General features: G+C 46.3%; 1 protein-coding gene across 10 annotated transcripts in view; it reads right to left on the bottom strand.

The window, feature by feature from the left end:
• PPP6R2 (protein phosphatase 6 regulatory subunit 2) overlaps positions 1 to 20,806 on the bottom strand; it is an 84,245-nt gene that overhangs the window by 29,992 nt on the left and 33,447 nt on the right. For 9 of the 10 annotated variants that reach the window (XR_004620695.1, XM_034643645.1, XM_034643643.1 and 6 more), the window contains 2 exons: positions 11,441 to 11,683; positions 4,372 to 4,558 (listed from right to left, as the gene is read on the bottom strand). Coding sequence is in view for 8 of the 10 variants with exons in the window: in XM_034643645.1 (XP_034499536.1) it covers positions 4,372 to 4,558; positions 11,441 to 11,683 (430 nt within the window). In the remaining 2 variants the exon portion in view is untranslated. Of the gene's footprint in view, positions 1 to 4,371; positions 4,582 to 11,440; positions 11,684 to 20,806 lie in introns of those variants that run through there. The other variant, XM_034643648.1, reaches the window with a different exon arrangement.

Here is a 20,806-nt window from a genome sequence, read left to right as displayed (position 1 = left end):
TGGAACATAAGAACTAGGAAGATCGGTAGGGGAAGAAAGGGATAAAGAAAGGGGGATAATCAGAAGGGGGAGTGAAGCATGGGAGACTATGGATTCTGAAAAACAAACTGAGGGCTTCAGAGGGGAGGGGGTTGCAGGAATGGGATAGACTGGTGATGGGTAGTAAGGAGGGCACGTATTGCATGATGGACTGGGTATTATACGCAACTAATGAATCATCGAACCTTGCATCAGAAACCAGGGATGTACTGTATGGTGACTAACATAATGTAATAAAAAAAACATTAAAAAAAAAAAACTTAAAAAAAAAAAAAAGAAAAAATTAAGTGAACTACATAAAAATCAGAACCCCCCCGCTCATTAAAATACCATTAGGGGCACCTGGGAGGCACAGCGGTTAAGTGTCTGCCTTTGGCTCAGGGCATGATCCTGGCGTTATGGGATCGAGCCCCACATCAGGCTCTTCCGCTATGAGCCTGCTTCTTCCTCTCCCACTCCCCCTGCTTGTGTTCCCTCTCTCGCTGGCTGTCTCTATCTCTGTCAAATAAATAAATAAAATCTTTAAAAAAAAATAAAATAAAATATCATTAATACTAAGCATTGAAGGGTGGCTAGCCAGAGCAGGAAAAGATGTTTGCAACACAAAATCAATACACTTATATCAATGAAATATAGAGAATTCCTGCAAATCAAAAACGAAGAGACAGCCTAATAGAAAGTAGGCAAGAGACTTCCCAAAAGACAACATCTAAATGGCCAATTAATACATGAAAAGGTACTCATCCTCACTAGTCACCAGGGAGACTACAAATTAAGGCCACAATGCTATAGTATATACACCCACCAGAACAGCTAGTCTAAAAAGAGTGATAATATTAAGGGTTGGTGAGCNAGCTAGTCTAAAAAGAGTGATAATATTAAGGGTTGGTGAGCAACAGGAACTGGTATACTCTGCTGGTGGGATTGTAAACTAGCTCAACCACTTTTACTGTATCAATTCAAGCTGACCACATGCATGTCCTAGTTATGATGTAACACCTATACAGTGTTAAACAGAGTACAGCATACAGCAACCACTAAAAACCTACAAAGAGGTACAGGAGAAAACACTACAGATAAATCAAAATGGAATTTTTTAAATCGTCAAGTAACACAGGAGACAGGAAAAAGAACAAGAAATGAAAAACGAAAACAGAAAACTGCAATAAAATGGCAGCCATGACATATCAATAACTACATTAAATGTAAATGGCCTAAATATGCCAATTAAAGACAGATCAACAGAGTAGATAAAAACACATGACTCAACTACGTGTTGTTTACAGGAAATGCACTTCAAATATAACAATTCACACACACACAGAGCTGTACAATTATCCCTCCTTATTCAAGGGGGATACATTCCAAGATCCCCAATGCATGCCTGAAACCGTGAACAGTACTGAACCCTATATAATACTACATTTCTTCCTATACATACATACCCATGATAGAGTTTAATTTATAAATCAGGCATAATAGGAGAATAACAATAATAGAACAATTACTAACAATACACTATAATAAAAGTGATGTGAATGTAGGCTCCCTCTTTTTCTCTCTCTCTCCCTCTCTCAAAACAGCTTATTGTGCTGTATTCACCCTTCCTCCTATAATGAGAGATGATGAAATGCTTATGTGATGAGATGAAGGAAGGCGAATGACCTGGGCCTGAGATGTAGTGTTAGGCTTCGTCTGACCTTCTGATGCTATGTCAGGAGAAGGATCACCCGCTTCTGGACTGCAACTGACTGTGGGTAACTGAAACCGTGGATAAGGCAGGACCACTATACACAAACATTCAGAGCAGCTCGATTTGTAACAGACAAAAATGGGAACACCCACAGGTCCTTCAACAAATGAACGCTGTGCTCCAGACACTTTGGATGACTCCTCAGTAATAAAGCGAACTGTGATTATGCTGGTAAATCCTCATCCTGTAGAAACATATACGGGAGGGGCCTGGGTGGCTCAGTCCGTTAAGCCTCTGCCTTTGGCTCAGGTCCTGATCCCAGGGTTCTGGGATCAAGCCCCGCATGGGGGGGCTCCCTGCTCAGTGGGGAGCCTGCTTCTCCCTTTCCCTCTCCCCCTGCTCATGCTCTCTCTCCATCCTCTCTCAAATAAATAAATAAAATCTAGAAGAAAGAAAGAAAGAAAAGAAAGAAAAGAAAAGAAAGAAAAGAAAAGAGAAGAGAAGAAAAGAAAAAAGAAAAAAGAAAAGCGAAGCGAAGCAAACACATACAGGAATATCGACATATAAAATGATACAATATCTGGGATTTGCTTCAAAATAATCTGGGATGGGGTTTGGAAATAGGTGTAGAAAAAATAAAATTGGTCAGAAACACATAATTACTGAAGCTCTGTGACAGAAACACAGGGGTTCATAAACTACTTTCTCTACAAATGTGTGAAATGGTCTGAAATGAAGGGTTAAGAAACTGCAGCATGTCTGTTCACTGCAGCCCCCATCTCTGTGGAAACATGGGATCAAACACTGTGGCCCTGTCCCAGCAGACCCTAGAAACAAGGCAACTCCTGGATTACTGATACAAAACTCTGGGATAGCAATACCATGGACACTGCATCTGCTAGATCAATTTCTCAGTGAAAAAAGCCAATCTGCAGTATTCAGAATTATGACGCCATTATGCGAAAATAAATAATAAGTATATATTAATATGTCATACAGGAAAAGAACTGGGGAGGACCATTAACTAAATAATCAACAGTGGTGCCTCTGGAGTATTACAGGAGACAGCTCATGTATTTTTGTCTCGTTTGAAAATCATATAACTGTGTTACATGTTTGTCAATAGAACAAATATTTTTAAAGAGTGCATTTCATATTATTTTGATGCACTGGGCAAGGGAAGAAGAAGGAAATATTATAAGAAGCAGTAAAATACAGCAAACATCTGAAAGTAGCAGAGAAATACGGTCAGACTACAGGCAATTATGAGCTGAGTGGCAAGGGCCAGAATCAAAGGTTTTTAGAAATTCTACCACTGCCCGACAGCCACACCGACCCCCCGCTGTCCCAGGGACACGCCGACCCCCCGCTGCCCCAGGGACACGCCGACCCCCCCGCTGCCCCACGGACACGCCGACCCCCCACTGCCCCACGGACACGCCGACCCCCCCGCTGCCCCAGGGACACGCCGACCCCCCGCTGCCCCACAGACACACTGACCACCATGCTCACCCCCACACCAGTCACTAGTGTGAGAGGAGTCACTGCCGTGTCCTAGAATCACTGCCACTACTAACACCCTCCCTCACCACCTGCATCACCCCTATTCTTCACTAACACTCTGACTGGTTCAGAAAAATATCTGAGGTGAAACAGTCCTCTGAAGTCCCTTGCAAGGCTAAGCTTTAGGGTCCGGTGAAAAGTACACTCCACTGGACACTCACAACATGCCAGCAACTTCCTGAAGTGAACAATGGTCTGCCTGGCAGGCTGCACCTTCTCAGAATTCGGGATATACACATAAAATACTGGTCTGTTCCCGCACTAGGTGTTTCATTATACTGAACAATTATGGTTAATATTTTTGGGGTGTGATAGTACAATTTGCTCAGCAGTCTTGTCCCCTCCTAGAGTTACAGGTAAAGAATTTTTAAAAGTCCTTTTATTTTAGAGGTATCCACGGCAATATTAGCAATAAAATCATACATCCACTGGGGGTGGTGGGAAGGGATAAGAGGTGAAAGACTAACCAAGACTGGCTGCCAGGGCTGGTGGCAGGCCTGAGGCACACTACACTGCATGCCCTATTTCTGTGTGTCCACAGCGTGGGTGGCAGAAGCCCGAACACACGCAGGAGCAAGAACGTCTCCAAAAAGACCAAGCTCCAGCTAATGAAATGAACTCACTGTTTTTACAGAAGCCTAATGCTATCAGTTTCCTTTTAACTGCTTTGAAACAATAAGTGTCCTGCCACCCCAAGAGAGCAGTGTATCTTAGAAGGGGGACACCCTAAGAACCTGTCATGATGCAGGCATGTCCCTATTCCTCATGCCTGTGACTGGTGGGGACAAGACAAACTGGCCTGGTTTGGAGTCCAGTGCAGCTCTCAGGGATGGCAGGAAGAGCTGCTTATTCCTAAGCCAGCCAGCAGAAATATCCTCAGGAAGCCACTTGCCTAATCAAATTCCACCTCCCATACCAGCAGCCTACACTGCTCCACCTGTGTCCTATGGGACAGTCAGAGACACAGTTCTCCAAGCCCTAAAGATACGGGGTGCACAGCGATAGCTGACAGCAAGATGTATTAGCATCAGCCATGCCAGCCGCCCAAAACCCCATGGGCTTGGCAGATTATTTACCTGTTCAGTTTTTCTTGCAATGAGATTGCCAATGGTCTTGCTGAAAAAACTGGCGAGCAGAGGATTGAGAGGCGGCTCGTGGTCCAAGAAATCATACAGAAGGTTCAGCAGAGTCTCATCCCCTCCTAGTCTGTCGTTGATCTGTGGCACGTCACACGTCAGCAGCTCACAGGCTGTGTTTGGGTACCTAAGAGGGCACAACACAAGCAACTGGAGGTGAAATTAGACTTCTTCAGCTCTCAGGAAGCTGCTTAAATGACCAGCCTCTCAGGAAGCAGGTCCACGGGTCAGACCTTAGAATGGAGTAAAAATATGAATAGCCTGTGACCAATGGGCGTTTTCAACTAAGACAAGCTCCATGTGTTTTAACATACGTTTTTCTTGCTCCTCACACCCTACACTGTGATAGCTCACATTTTCTGACTCTACTGCATTCTCTATATAACGCTCCTTAGTCTTTTGGCTTCTCTTCTCTCAAAACCTGTCTTCACACCCACCAGCGAGGTCTCTTCCCTCCTGGGGACCACACGGTAAGTGATGCCAAGTCTGTTAGGTGCATCCTCCCCCTCCACGCCCTTCCTGTCCCTGCACACCAACAAGCACAGCCCCAAGCTCATCCCAAGGCCAAAGAAATACCACATCAGCAGCTTACGATGATGCAGTACCAGTTATGAGGTGTTAGAGAGCAAATTATTATTCAGAAGTACCAATACACATAAAATGACTACATACAAATAATCTTTATCCCATCACATGTAACCCCATGACATCCCTCTGCTCCCTGACTTCCCATCTGATAGACACAAGGTCACTACCATTGCCCCTGGGACAGACACAGCCACCCAACAACCTGCTGCATCTAGGACAGAGCCTATGCACAACAGCAGGGCCTGATGCCGAGGCGCCTCAGGGGCTCAGTCGGTTGGGCATCCGACTCTTAGTTTCAGCTCAGGTCATGATCTCGGGGTCATGGGATTGAGCCCTGCACTGGACTCTGCGCTCAGCAGGAAGTCTATTGGAGATTCTCTCCCCCTTCTGCTCCCTCTGCCCCACCCCGCTCTCTAATCTTAAAATAATAATAATCTTAAAATAATAATAATAATAATACCTAGTGCCGTACCCAGGTACATCTAGGAATGCAGGTGAGGGTGACTGGGGTTAGAGCAGACAGGAGTGCAGTGCGATTGTCCTGGTGGGGCTGACTGCCCCGGAATACACCTGCTACTCCACACGACAAGCTCTGCAGCTTCAAGCATGTGAACTAACCTCTCTGTGTCCAAGCTTTCTCATCTGAACATGGAGGTGCAAGTGCCCACCTGCCCCACAAGGCTATGCATAAAACAGTAAGCCCTGGGTCAAGGGCAGCCACTATGACCCCCCTGCTCCTGGCAGCCAACAACACAGGCCCTAACACAGGCCTAAACCAAGGTGGTCATTGTGGATTGGCTACAGAGGCCTGGGTTGGAGAGACACTAGAGGAAACAGCAGAGCATGGCAGCCAACTAAATGTGGAAGGGGGAAGAAACCGAGAAATCTGGGTCTGGCTATGGGACAGGTGTTTCTCATCAGCCCAGGGAAGAAAAGGACCTTCTAGAGCTCAGAGCAACAGTGCCCTGTGGGCAGGCTGTGTGTGAAAGACCTGCTGCACTCACAAAGAGGTGGCCCCGTTAAATACGCAAGAAGAGAGGGCAATGGGAGGTGGAACCAGTGCCCACCCACCTCATGGGATGGCTACAAGGACCAAATGAGTCACGTCAGCACCACAAACGTGCACCGTGAAACCAGCATGAAGGAAAACACACAGCCACCAGGGACAGGAGGTCAGAGTGCAGGGCAGGAGGGCCACACCAGCGACCCTGTAAGCCAGAGCAAGGCCCCACATCACACAGGCAGAGAGATGTCCACCAGCCTCCAAACAACAAGAGAAGATGTACCGATGGTACAAAGAATCAAGGCCCAGAGGAAAGTACAGACTACTCCTTTAGGAAACATTTCCAGAGCACATGGAAAGGCCCTAATCTCGTTTCCACACACACACGAGGCAAGATGAGCTGTAAGGCACTGACCATCTAAGGTTATATCCAGGTTGAGGGAGTGAGGTTTTCTTTATTGGTATTTTATAATTATTCTTCAAAAACAGGTACTGCTTTAGTAGGTTAGAAAATTTACACAAGGAACAGGAATTCAGTTAAACAGGGCAGATCAAACATACAGGCTTGTTATCTTCCCCTCTCAAACTCCTACTTGAATGATGCAAAGGTAAGAAGACGAGAAAAGAGAAGTGGAGGGGTGTCTGGGTGCCTCAGTCAGTTAAGCATCTGCCTTCAGCTCAGATCATGATCTCAGGGTCCTGGGATCGAGCCCCACAGCACGCTCCCTGCTGAACAAGGAGCCTGCTTCTTCCTCTCCCTCTGCCGGCTGCTCTGACTACTTTATTCTCTCTCTGTGTCAAATAAATAAAATCTTTAAAAAAAAAAAAAAGAAAAGAAAAGAGAAGAGAAGTGGAAATGACTCCTGGCAAGGCCCAGAGGACTGGTATGGAGCACCAGGGAAGCTAAGTCTCAGGTGGCCACAGAGGGAGCGCCCACTGGAAACCACTCGAGAGAGGCCTAGACACAGAGGCAGTAGCTACCAGGCAGGGTGGAAGGCGTGGCTCAGGAGAGCAGTGGGCTTCCTGCCCTTCCCGTGCTGGTACACAGGACTCAGAAGAGGTGGACCACAGCAGCTCCTGACTCAGGGACGTCAGGCATAGCTGAGGGATTGATGGAACACCGTCTAGAAACAGGAGGCCCGGTAAAAAAAAAAACAAAAACAAAAACAAAAAACTTCCTGACTCAGGCTGCTGTCAGGTCCTCATCCCACAGCCAGGAGCAAGGAGGATTATTTTCTGGAGAAACTGTGGGACAGAGAGAAAAGTCACCCAGTCATCGTCTAACCAAGCGGCTGGCCACCAGTCGCCCACGTGGAAGCATGGTGAACAAGCCCCGCTCAGACCCCAAACCTTGCACAGGCTCTGGTGCCTCTCTTTCGGAAGGAACGCAAAGGCTGACCAACTAATAACTGCCAGAAGACAAGGCACACAGAGCAACGGCAGAGTGTGGAGAACAAAAGGAAACTACCAGAAACACTCTGCCCCAATACAGAGTGGCCACGAACAAGAAACGGAGGCTTGGAGTTAAAATATCTGACAACGAGAAAGGCCTCTTCAATTAGAAATATGATAGAACGCTTACAAATCTGTACAAGGACAGGAAGATAGCATGTGAAGAAGCCTCTCAGATGTAGAACAGAAAGGCAAAGACATTAAGAGCAAAAAGAAGAGGAAAGCATTAATTCAGGTGGTGTAACGCCTGATTACAAGTCCCAGGAAGAGAAAACAGAGGGCAAACCGGAGGGGAGAAGATTATCGAAGAAACAATATTTCCCTGCACGGAAGGCCATGAACTGATGGGCTGAAAGGGCCCGGGGGAACCCACACGATCACTGACAGAACCCTGGATGCAGCATCTCCGTGCTCACAGCTGGGCCTTTACTCAAACCTGTCCGGTTTAACTGTCCTGTCCTGACCCGGGGGTGATCTCACATTACTGGGAGACTGCAGGATGATGGGACCAGATGAGGCCCAAGTGCCCCCGGGAGGAGACAAAACCTGGGAGCCCTGTTGTATCCAGTGTGTCAGCAACAAGGCCCGGAAAAGCAGCCAACCGCAGAGTCTAAAGCCCAGAGTGTGGTGTCCAGCAGAGTCTAACCCAGAGGGAGTCTCGAACAAGCGAGGAAGGAGAACAGTGCACTGTCAGGCCCTCACAGCATCCTCCTTGGGAGCTACTAGAGAATATGACTCCCCACAGGAAGGAAACCTAAGACGATGATGACAAAGTCCTGGAACATGAAAGGGGGGCCCTGGGTTATCAGAATGAGGATGGAGGGAACCCTCTTGCCCCTTCAGTCACCTCCCTCTGTGCCAAGACTTGCTGCTCCCCAGGAGAGTCATCGGGCAACTGGGCTCAGCCATCCTTCCTGCTCTGACCTGCAGCACCTCAGGGTCTTCTGGAGGGTGTCCTTTCTGGGGGGCTATCCTTCTGCAGCCCCATTTCCCGATGGGCAAACAGTTCTAACTCTGCAATTTGGATCGCAAAAGCCCACGGCCCAGAGCCATAAAACACACTCTCCCACAGCACTTTGCAAGTAACAACAGTGCTGTCTTGGTGTCTGTGTCCTGACTCTTCTGTCTTATTCCTCAAATGGCTGAGAACTCGGCAGGCAAGCTGGACAGGAACTTCAAGAAAAAGACCAGGACCTCCTCGTGGCTCTCAGGCTGGACCAGGTGGCTGGCTTCTCACCCCAGGGAGACTGCACAAAGCCCACTGCCTGCAGCAACTCCTGGCTTTAAGAAGGAACAATGGCTGCTGTCCGACTTCAAAGCACCCAGGGGCAGCTTCTCCGGAACAGGCATGGCTCAGACACATCCTCCACTATCGGGAAAAGAGTCTCCCCGTAACCCAGCCTTGTCGTCATGCAGGGGAAGCAACTAGTTATAGCAGCTCAGCCAGGTCTGCAGACAGAGCCCTGGCCTCAAAGGCACCAGGCCAGCCAAAGCGGGCAGTCGCCTGGAGGGGAGAAGCACAGGCAACGGTTTCCATAAGGCAAGTGCACAGGAGCACAGCTGTCGTCACTCACTCATCGACGGCTGGGACACCACTGTGTCAGAGCTGAGGGGCCAGCACACACCTATGGGCCTGCAAAGCCTGCAGTATTTCCCGTCTGACCTTTCAGAGACGGAGTGCTGCCCTGGTCTAGACACCCTCTTGTATCTTCCCCATCTCTGAAAAATAATCTTGACTCAACTTCTTTCTTGCCTACCCCCTCATCCATCTATCCATCCATCTTACTCCTTTTCTCAAAAAGGAAGCTTTGATTTAATTTTAATTAAAATCAAATTTATTTTAAAATTAAAAATTTTAGTTTTTGATTTGTGATATGTATACATGCTTTCAAACTCAGTTCGATGGGGCTTGTGAGAGGGGCAGCCACCTGTGTCCTTGCTCACCTCACATCTGTCCTCAGCTCTGCAGTTAACCTCCATGTTTCTAAGTAAAATACAGATGTACTTCATTTGTCACCTTCCGATATTACAAACCAACCTCCTACAATGGAAGATGAAGGCAGGACTGTCCTGTCACCCGCCCCTCACCCTCGCCCTATAAAATCACAGCACAATTCTCAGTGAAACCCAGGGCCTAGGCTTACCTCGTGTGCACGTGTGCACACCGTGCACAGCTGAGCTGACGGGTTCATTCGACTTCCATCTGCTTCCTTACGTAAGGTCCCCCAGAGTTCAAGTTCTCTCACTGCCTCGTTTGCTTGGCTTCATACTCATCCACTACTCATCTCTCCCAAACTCTCTGACAATGAGCATGAACCTCTCCTGGCTCACTGATGCCATTCTGGGGTCCCTCCACCCTAATCCAGAACACACTGCCCGCACCCCAGCTCCCCATCCTGTTACCAGTGCCTTCTATGCTGGGAGACCACATAATTTATCACCAAACAGGACACATTTGGGATGAGAGGGTAAAAGGGATGAGGGCCATCCACAGTATGCTGAGACAAGGGGCACTGACTAGGCATGTCCCGTGCACAATAGCTTCCAACTGACCTTTCAGAGATGGCCACCATGGCCCTAAACCCACAGGCTCCTCGACCAACAAGCTCATGTCTCCATCTAGGGCCCTCCTCTGCCGGCATCTACGTGGCTCCCCCTGTCAGAGGCCATGAATGACTGCCCTAAATGGGTGTCCCTAAATCAAATGTACCCTGCCACAGGCACTTCTCATTGCCCTCTCCAGTCTGCTTTCCTTCTAAGACAAAGGCCAACCAAGACTTCTGTAAAGGTCCAGAGAGTAAATATTTTAGATAGTCTATGTTATAACTAGTCAACTCTGCCCTTGTAATCACCAAAGGCTGAGCGTGGCTGCCAACAAGACTTTCTTCATGGGCAATTGAAATGTGGATTTGATATCAATTTCATGTGTAACAAAGTATTACTCCTTTGATTTTTTTCAACCATTTAAAAACATAAAACTATTCATAGCTTTTAGGCCACACAAAGACAGGATTGACCTGCGGGCCACAGTCACCAACCCTGTTCTAAGGCTTTACCACCTCACACCGCCTGACCCTCCACGGACACAGGAACACCTGAGGGCTGCCCTGTCTGCCCCCATTCCTGTGTCACTAGCCCCAGGTGTGGCCGCTCTGCCCTGTCTCCCTCGTTCACACTCCTCTGTCCTCATCCCGAGTCCTAACCACACCACCACTTCCCTTCTGTCATGTCCTAACATCCTAGCCAACTGCTGAATGGAACACTTTAGGAAAAGCTTTGGGAATGGTCAGTACCACTAATGACAGGGCCTCTTTCCTCTGACCCCAAGACCCCAGTGAAGCAGTTCCCATGGTCAAAAGGTCAGATGCTGCCCATCCCTCCTGACAGGCCATTTCAGCAGGCTGGGACCTGCTTTCCGCTGGGGTGCAGCCCACTTGCTACAGTCTATCCGCCTCTGTCATGGGGTCAGTCTTTTCTCAGCACATTTTCACTCAAAACACTTGGATACACAGAGTAACTCACTGCAATTCAGAATGAGAAATCACACACACAAAGATTCCAAAATCTTAAACCTCACAGAAACAAACCCCACGGGGAATGGCCTCCTTACTTCTCAGATAGGACAAATGTTTAAAGTGGGCTTTTCGGGGCGCCTGGGTGGCACAGCGGTTAAGCGTCTGCCTTTGGCTCAGGGCGTGATCCCGGCGTTATGGGATCGAGCCCCACATCAGGCTCTTCCACTATGAGCCTGCTTCTTCCTCTCCCACTCCCCCTGCTTGTGTTCCCTCTCTCGCTGGCTGTCTCTATCTCTGTCGAATAGATAAATAAAATCTTTAAAAAAATAAATAAAAAAATAAAGTGGGCTTTTCTGTCAGAAGCCTTGGCTCTGGCCACCCTCCAACACCACCCACCCCCTCCCCGCAGCCCCGCCCAGCTCTGGGCCCCGGTCCCAACCTCAGTACATACTTGAAGCGGACCTTCTCCTCCATGTCCAGGGGCGGGTCCTGTGTAATGAGGCTCACCAGCTCCTCCATACACTGCTGCCTGCAGAGGAAGCCCAGCAGCTTCTGGTTCTGAGCCTTGCACTCCTGCAGGATATCATCTTCATCCATTAACTCGCGCAGCGTCACATCCTCCCTATCCAACAGCTTGTCGACGTGGGACGTGGTGTTCAAGTCAAACTTCCAGAACATGGTGACGGCCACGAAGCTGCACGCAAAGACATAAGGGGTCACTTCTCCCACATGGTGTGAATTCACCCTCCACACGTCTACACCAAAGTCCAAGAAGCCCATCCCCAACACAAGCCTGCACGAACGGTGCTCTTCCCAGGATCTGCCTCACGAGATCTCTCTGGGTCTGGCTCCGAAGTTCCCAGGGAATTCCCAGACCCTCCACAGTGCAGGACCCGCGCCTTCTCTCAGTTCCCTCTGGCTGACCCACCTTCAGTGCTTGCACTGGCTCCTTGGCTCCCTGAGGCCAACACACCCCAAGTCTCCCATATGTCAGCACGGGGGCTGCATCTCCACCCCAAGAAATTAAACAGCTCTACAGCCCACCCTCCCTCTCAGGGTCCAACCCCCACCTGAGTGAACACCAGGCATCGCTCCCCAGATGTCTCTGTATTGCATACATTTTCTGTAGATCATGTTTGACATCTTAAGAAACCTCTCTGGCTACAGACAGACTGCCCCTCCCAGAACTAGCCAATCCTTAAAGATAGCAAAGGGCCAAGCCACACCATTACTGGAATCTGCAAACTAATCTACCCGGAGCAACTACTACTCTCTGGGCCCACACACCCCAGGAAACAATCTTCCTCTGCCTTTATCATCCCAGGGCCAGGGGTCAGGCAACTAGGGACCACCCGTATAGCTTAGAGTCCACCAAAATTATTCAAACTAGCTGGCCCTAAGCTGTCCATCCTGCCCTGCCTTGTCTTTCCCATGGAAACTCCAATAAAGGTCATGGTGTAAGTGCTCCCCTACCCCTGTCTTCTGCCTCTTGACACCCCTGGGACTTCCCCACGCGCCCCTGTGTGAGGCCCACGCCTCCTGTCTCTAGGATTGTGAGTGTAGCAAGCTTCATTTTCCTGAGCCTCCCCTGTGTCTACTCTCCTGCCCACACCTCACTGACCATCTCATAAAAGAACACAAAACCTCTCGTAGACCGCAACCTTAGCAAGTCACACTCCTGATGGCTCACTTTGCTCAGCCCTCAGCAACTCTGTCACCCCACAGCCCGGCCCCTCCTTTCACCATCCCTATCTTGCCAAACGACCCAGGCTTATCCTTGAAGCCACGACCTCCCTCACATGCACAGCCCTGGAAACCGCTATTGACCCAGCGCTCCCTCTGCAGCTCACACACACCACCCTCTCCAGGCTCTTGTGGTCTTTGCCTGGACTACACAACGTTTGTCCTGCTCAGTGAATCTCACAGGGCAAGCTCCCAGGGCCTAGGCTATTTGCAACAAAGTTTTCACTGTGTGATACAAAATAAAGAATATAAAGACTGTATCCTTAGCAAAGTGAAACCTGTACTTGGAGATTATGAAATCTCTTCAATGTCTTACCATTAATGGGAGATGGGATTTATCTTCTCTAGTATTTTTATTTAGAAGAGTAAATGACCCCACACAATGCAGAAGCCCCAGTTTGTCTATGTGTGAAGGCTGGCTGCCAGGGAGGCCCTGACACAGGCTCCTTGGCTATCCTGCCAGCCCCCATCCCCCCCCTCCACAGCCTCCTGTCTTTGCTGCATCAAACTCATTTTTTCAAAACATAGACATCTTCAATTCCTCCCATCTCAGCTTCAAAACCTCTGCTGGTGAGTGCTCTCCTGGCACTCACTAGGCTGCTTTTCACAACACTGCTTCAAGCCCTCTGGCATTTCCTGCTGTCTCCCCAACCCTACCCTTGCCACAAGGACACTGTGTTCTTCCAACACAAAGTGCCCTTTCCTACCTTTGTCCTTCTGCACAGGCTCCTGTGCTCAGACAGTCCTGCCTATTACAAACCCACTCACCTTGCCAAACTGGGCTGACACGGCCCGGGCTTCCCCACAGCCGGCACCTGCACACACTGCCCGTGGGGCATTTGACCGGCAGTGCAAGTGACGCCACAGTCTGACCCTACACTCCATTTCCTTCGGGGTCCCAGATATCCCTATTTCTTTTGTGAGCAGTGTGGATGGATATCTGTGGGTGGTAGCAACATACTTTGGGGAAGCAGAAATAATTACCAGAAGTAATTTCAGGATAAGATGGCTCTCTCTCCTAAATGCCTTGCAGAACGACTCAAATGCTTCAATAACATACAATCCAGGCAACCAGAAGAACTAGAGGGAGACTCCCACCTTACCAAGGCTTGAGAGGGACAACTAGAGGTCGCTTCTGTGTGTCCTGCTTTCAAGCCATAGAGTGGGTGAGTGGCTGGGTGGACCACAAGATCCCATCAACCAAATGGGACAAGTTTTTCTAGAAGGATCCTAAAAAGGGCTGGATTAACCCAAATGAAGACCAAAAAGAAGAAGAAAAAGGAGGAGAAGGAGGAATAAACAACAAATGGAAAAAATGGCAAGACAGCAGATAAACTCAACCATGTCACTAAGTGCAAATAAGTAACTTCAATCAAAGACAGAAATGGCCCAGGTTTTAAAAAGCAAGAACTAACTACGCACTGAGTATTAAAAGCTTACATTAAATATAAAGATACAGGGGCGCCGGGGTGGCTCAGTCAGTTAAGCATCTGCCTTCGGTTCAGGTCAGGATCCAGGGTTCCTGGGATTGAGTCCTGCGTCAGGATCCCTGCTCAGCGGAGAATCCATTTGTCCCTCTCCCTTTGCCCATCCCCCCCGCCTTGCATGCTTCCCTTCCCTTCTCTCTCTCATATAAATAAAATCTTTAAAAAAAAAATTCTCTCTCCCTCTCCCCTCCTCCCACCTTTCTCTCCCTCTCTTTCAAATAAATGTTTTTAAAAAAATAATAAATAAATAATAAATAAATTGGGGCGCCTGGATGGCTCAGACAGTTAAGCATCTGCCTTTGGCTCGGGTCATGATCCTGGGGTACTGGGATGGAGAAGCAGGGAGCCTGCTTCTCCCTCTGTCTGCTACTGCCCCTGCTTGTGTTCTCTCTCCCTCTGTCAAATAAATAAATAAAATCTTTTTTAAAAAAATAAATAATAAATAAATAAAAAGATACAGGTTAAAAATTAAAAAAAAAAAAAAGGTTAAATAAATGGAACAGCATGCAGCATCCAAACACTAATCATCAGACAGTTGGCGTGGCTGCATTAATACCAGCCTAGCGTTTTGCAACACCTTTGTCTGCTTTGGGTATCAGGGTTAACTGTGAATTCATGAAATATACTGGGGAATACTCTCTTTTCCTGCATTTACAGAGTTTACATAAAACTGGTATAACTTCTTCCTAAAACATTCAACAGAGTTCACCAGTGAAGCCAAGGGTCTAAAATTTTCTTTGGTGACATTTCAGATTATGAATTCCATTTCCTTAATAGGTATTTTCTATTTCTACTTGTTTTCATGCTGATAATTTTCATTGCTGAAGGAATCTGACCATTTTACCAAAACTGACTAAAATATTGGCATGAAATTATTCATAACATCACGCCATTCTTTTCTTTTTTTTTTTAAGATTTTATTTATTTATGTGACAGAGAGAATACAGCAGGGGAGTGGGAAAGGAAGAAGCAGGCTCCCAGCAGAGGAGCCGGACGTGGGACTCGATCCCGGACCGCCAGGATCACTCCCTGAGCCAAAGGCAGATGCTTAAGGACTGCGCTACCCAGGTGCCCCAAGCCATTCTTTTAATGTCACGTAGGACCAGTAGTAACACCACACTTTCTTATGTATTAGTAATGCTTGTCCTATCTTTTTTCTTCATCAGTGCAACTAAAGGTTTATCAATTTTACTGATCTTTTTGAGGAACCAAATTTTGGCTTTATTTTTTTTTTCTCTATTATTTGTGCACATTCTATTTCATCGATCTCCTCTTTTGTCTTTGTAATTTCCCTCCTACTGCACACTTTGGGTTTAATTTGCTCCTCTTTTTCTAGCTTCTTAAGTTACTAGATCATTGGTTTTGGGACCTTTCTGCTTTTCTGGCATGAGCATCAGAGCTACAAATTTGCCTTCAAGCACTGCTCTGGCTGCACCCCAAGGCTTTTCATGTTTCCATTTTCACTGAATTCAAGTATAATGCTTAATTTTCCAATTATTTTGAGATTTTTTTTTAAGATTTTATTTATTTGGGTGGGGAGAGAATGAACAGTGGGAAGGGGCAGAGGGAGAGAGGGAGGGAAGCAGACTCCCCACTGAACAGGAAGCCCAATGCGGGGCTCGATCCCAGGACCTGGAGACCAATACCTGAGCCGAAGACAGACACTTAACTGACTGAACCACCCAGGCACCTCTATTTTGGGATTTTCTAAATATGTTTTTTTTTTTAAGATCCAATTGGCTTTATTAAATGATTCATGAATCAGGCAGCATCCCATCTACCAGACAGAGGGGCACTCCCATCTCTTTGTTATTTATATATAATTTCTGTTGCAGTCAGAGAGCAGGCTTGTATGATTTCATTCCTTTTAAATTTACTGATATTTGTTTCATGGCCTATCATAGGGGTCAACAAACTTTTTCTGTAAAAAGCTGCAAACACAGAAATAGACCAGATTTTTTAGCAGGCTCCTAATTATTTTCAGCTTTGTAGGCCACATAGGGTCTTTTGCACGTTCTTTTACTTTTTCTTAACAACCCTTTAAAAACATAAAAACTCTTCTTCTGCAAGCTGTACAGCAGTAAGTAGTGAGCTACACTTCCGCACAGGCTTCAGTCTGCTGACCGATGACCTTGCATACGACAAGGTCCATCTTGGTGAATGTGACATGCGCACCAGAAGTTTTTCTTCTGTTGCTGTTGGGTGGGTCAGTTAAGTCAAGTGGACTGATAATGTTATTCAAGTCTCCTATATCCTCACCAATTTTGTGCCTAATTGTTTTGATAATATGAGAGGAGGGTTGTTATCTTCAACTCTGTTGATTTATTTATTTCTTCTTTTGATTCTGTAAGTTTTTGCTTCAGGTATTTTGAATTTCCTTTATTATGTGGATGTATATTTAGGATTGTTATGTTTTCTCAATGAATTGCCTCTGATCGTTTTGAACTGTCCCTCATTATCTCTGGCAATACACCATGTCTTAAGTCTGCTTTGTCTGACATTAATACAGAACATTCTTCTTGTGGCTCACATTTGGTATATCCTTTAACATCATTTTACTATCAACCTATTTGTGTACTTTTTTAAAAATTCTTTTTGACATTTTATTTATTTGTCAGAGAGAGAGAGAGAGCACAAGCAGGGGGAGCTTCAGGCAAAGCAGGCAGAGGGAGAAGCAGGCTCCCCGCCAAGGAGGAGCCCAATGCGGGACTTGATCCCCCGACCCCAGGATCATGACCCGAGCCAAAGGCAGACACTTAACCAACTGAGCCACCCAGGTGTCCCCTATTTGTATCTTTAAAGTGTTTCTTTAATGTAAACATGTAAACAGCATATGATTGATTTGGTCTTGCTTTGTTATTCCATCTGTTATTCTCTGCTCTTTTTTTAAGATTTATTTATTTATTTTAGAGAAAGAGAAAGAGAGAGCGTGTGAGGAGAGAGGAGGAGCAGAAGGAGAGAGAAAAAGGGACTCTTCAAGCAGACTCCTCACTGAGCACAGAGCCCAATGTGGGGCTCAATCCCAAGCTCTGCTTTTAACTGAAGTTTTTAAGACCATTTACATGTGATGTAATTATTAATATGGTTGGGCTTGAGTAATTTTTAAAATACAACACATTTTTTAAAAAGATTTACTTATTTATTTATTTGAGAGAGAGAGACAGAGCACACACACATGCATCTGTGCACATGTGAGCAAGGGGAGGGGCAAAGGGTGAGGAAGAGAAAAAAATCTTTTTTTTTTTTTAAAGATTTTATTTATTTATTTGACAGAGATAGAGACAGCCAGCGAGAGAGGGAACACAAGCAGGGGGAGTGGGAGAGGAAGAAGCAGGCTCATAGCAGAGGAGCCTGATGTGGGGCTCGAACCCATAACGCTGGGATCACGCCCTGAGCCAAAGGCAGACGCTTAATGGCTGTGCCACCCAGGCGCCCCGGGAGAGAAAAAATCTAAAGCAGGCTCCACAATCAGCACAGAGCCCGATGTGGGGCTCAATCTCACAACCCTGAGATCATGACCTGAGCCGAAACCAAGAGTCAGATGCTTAACCAACTTAGGCACCCAGGTGTTCCAAATCCTAGCAGATCTTTAAAATAGAAATTGACATGCTAATACTAAAATGTATATGGAAATTAAAAAAAAACAAAATAAAAACTAGAACAGCCAAAGCAATTTTAAAAAGGAAGAACAAAGTTGGAGTACTAATACCACCTGATGTCAAGACTTACTATAAAGTGACATTAATCAAGATAGCCTGGCTCTGGTGTCTCAACAGAACAAAATAGAAAGTCCAGAAATATACTACTGACTTTCAATAAATGTCCCAAAGCAATTAAATGGGCAAAGTATAATCCTTTTCAACAAATGGTCCTAGAAACTAGACATCTATAAATAAAATGAAACTCAACCCTTACCTCACACCATACACAGATCACAGGCTTAGCCATAAAAGCTAAAACTAAAATTCTCAGATGAAAACCTGAGAAAAAAAATCTCTCTAGACTTGGGACAGAGAAGACGTGAGAAAACACAAATGGGCGGGGGGCACCTGGGTGGCTCAGTCAGTTAAGCATTCAACTCTTTTTTTTTTTTTTTTAAGATTTTATTTATTTATTTGACAGAGATAGAGACAGCCAGCAAGAGAGGGAACACAAGCAGGGGGAGTGGGAGAGGAAGAAGCAGGCTCATAGCAGAGGAGCCTGATTGTGGGGCCCGATCCCACAACGCCGGGATCACGCCCTGAGCCGAAGGCAGACGCTTAACCGCTGTGCCACCCAGGCGCCCCAGCATTCAACTCTTGATCTCAGCTCAGGTCTTGATCTCAGAGTCATGAGCTCAAGCCCTGCGTTGGTCTCCTCACTGGGTGTGGAGCCTACTTAACAAAAAATTATTAGAAGAAAAAAAAACAGTAAACAAGACTTCATCAAAATTAAAAACGTCTGCTCTTTGAATGATACCATTCATTAAGAAAATAAACTGGTAAATCAGAGTGGGAGAAAATATTTGCTATCTTTATCTGACAGAACATTCATATCCAAAACGTATAAAGAACTTTTCGGGTTGCTTGCATGGCATAGTGGGTTAAGCGTCTGCCTTTGGCTCAGGTCATGATCAAGCAACAGGCTCCTTGCTTAGCAGACAGCCTGCTTCTCCCTCTGCCTGCTGCTCCCCCTGCTGTACCCACATGTGCTCTCTCTCTGCTCTCTCTCTTTCTCTGTCAAATAAATAAGTAAACCTTAAAAAAAAAAAAAAAACTTTTACAATGTATTAAGAAAAAGTATCCAATTTAAAAAATAGGCAAAAAAAAGGCAAAAGATTTGGACAGATACTCCATCAAAGATACATGAATAACCAATAAGCACATGAAAAGATGATAAACACTGTTACCAAGGAAATGCAAATCAGAACCACAATGAGGTACCACTCCACACCGTTAGAATGGCTAAAATTAAAAACCTATCACTACTGTGCACTGATGGGGATACCGAACTGAAACTCCCACTAACTGCCAGTAGGACCATAAAACAGCACAATTACTTCGGAAAAACAGTTTGCCAGCGTCTTACAAAGTTATGTTCACACCTGCCATGTGACCCAGTAGTCCCAATCCCAGGCATTCCCCAGGAGAAATGAAATCCTCTAATCAAAGACTTCGTATAAATGAATGTTCACAGCCACCTTATTCATAACAGCTAATGCTGGAAAAGGCTCAGATGTCTATGAAAAGGTGAATGGATAAACAAAGTATGGGGACTCCTGGCTAGCTCAGTCAGTAGAGCATGCAAGTCTTGATCTTGGAGTTGTGAGTTTGAGCCCCAGGTTGGGTACAGAGATTACTTAAAAAATGAAACAAACAAGGGCACCTGGGTGGCTCAGTCGATTAAGCATCCAACTCTTGATTTCAGCTCAGGTCATGATCTCAGGGTCATGAGATTGAGCTCCATGTTGGGCTCCATGCTGGGTGTGGAGCCTGCTTGGGATTCTCTCTCCCTCTGCACCTCCCCCATGCAACCTCTCTCTCTCTCTCAAAAATTAATTGATTGATTAATTAAAATAAAATAAAGCAAACAAATCCACAAATCATGGCGAATGCCTACAAGGGAGCACTCCACAGAGATGAGCAAGTGCAACAATACAGATGAGTCTCGTAAGCACGGTCAATAAAGCCAGACACAACGTGCGAATGACTCTGTTCATGTGAACTTCTACACAAGGCAAAGGAACCCATGGTAACAGAGACTACAGGCTGCTAGCGTCAAGGGCTGCAGGACGGAGTGACAGCAAATGACAGGAGGAAGTGCTGGTGTGACACAAATTCAGAGTCACAGGCATAAAATGGATCTACTTACTTATACCTCAATAACGGTTTTTTTAAAAAGATAGATTGATTGGTTGATTTTTAATTTATTGGAGAGAGAGAGGAAAAGAGAGAATCCTAAGCAGGCCCTGCGCTGAGCACAGAATCCAATGTGGGGCTCAATCCCATGACCCCGAGATCATGGCCTGAGACAAAACCAAGAGCTGGACACTGAGCTAAGCCACCCAGGTGCCCCCTCAGTAACATTTTTAAAAAGCACATGATAAACAACAGAGAGAGGTAAAGAAGTCAGTAAAACAAATAATTAAGGCTAGAAAGTTGCTGATAAAATGGCTCCAAAGTTAAGTGGAAGATTCAGAAAGAATTCATGAATCAGAGAGGCCTACTGTAAAATAATCCGTAATTTTAAATCTGTATGATTTCAGTAACAACAACGAAACAAAAAACAACCTGGCCCAGTATTCTCCCTTCAGCCGCTGTTTGCAGACTGTCTCTACAGCCTTCACACACACCTTACTAACCTCCGAGACAGACCACACTCCCAACTCACCACTGCTGTTCGGAATCCCTATTCTGCCTTCAACATTATTGCTGTTAAGAAGCTTTGAGGGGCGCCTGGGTGGCTCAGTCGGTTTAGCGTCTGCCTTTGGCTCAGGTCATGATCCCAGGGTCCTGGGATCGAGTTCCACATCAGGCTGTCTGCTCAACAGGGAGTCTGCTTCTCCCTCTCCCACTCCCTCTGTGCTCTCCCTCTCTCTCTCTCTTTCA

This window comes from Ailuropoda melanoleuca, chromosome 15 (assembly GCF_002007445.2).
Source record: "Ailuropoda melanoleuca isolate Jingjing chromosome 15, ASM200744v2, whole genome shotgun sequence".
In the NCBI taxonomy this organism is placed as follows: domain Eukaryota; kingdom Metazoa; phylum Chordata; class Mammalia; order Carnivora; family Ursidae; genus Ailuropoda; species Ailuropoda melanoleuca.
The sequence above is the reverse complement of the archived record's forward strand: the minus strand, read 5'-3'. Positions and strand labels throughout refer to the sequence as shown.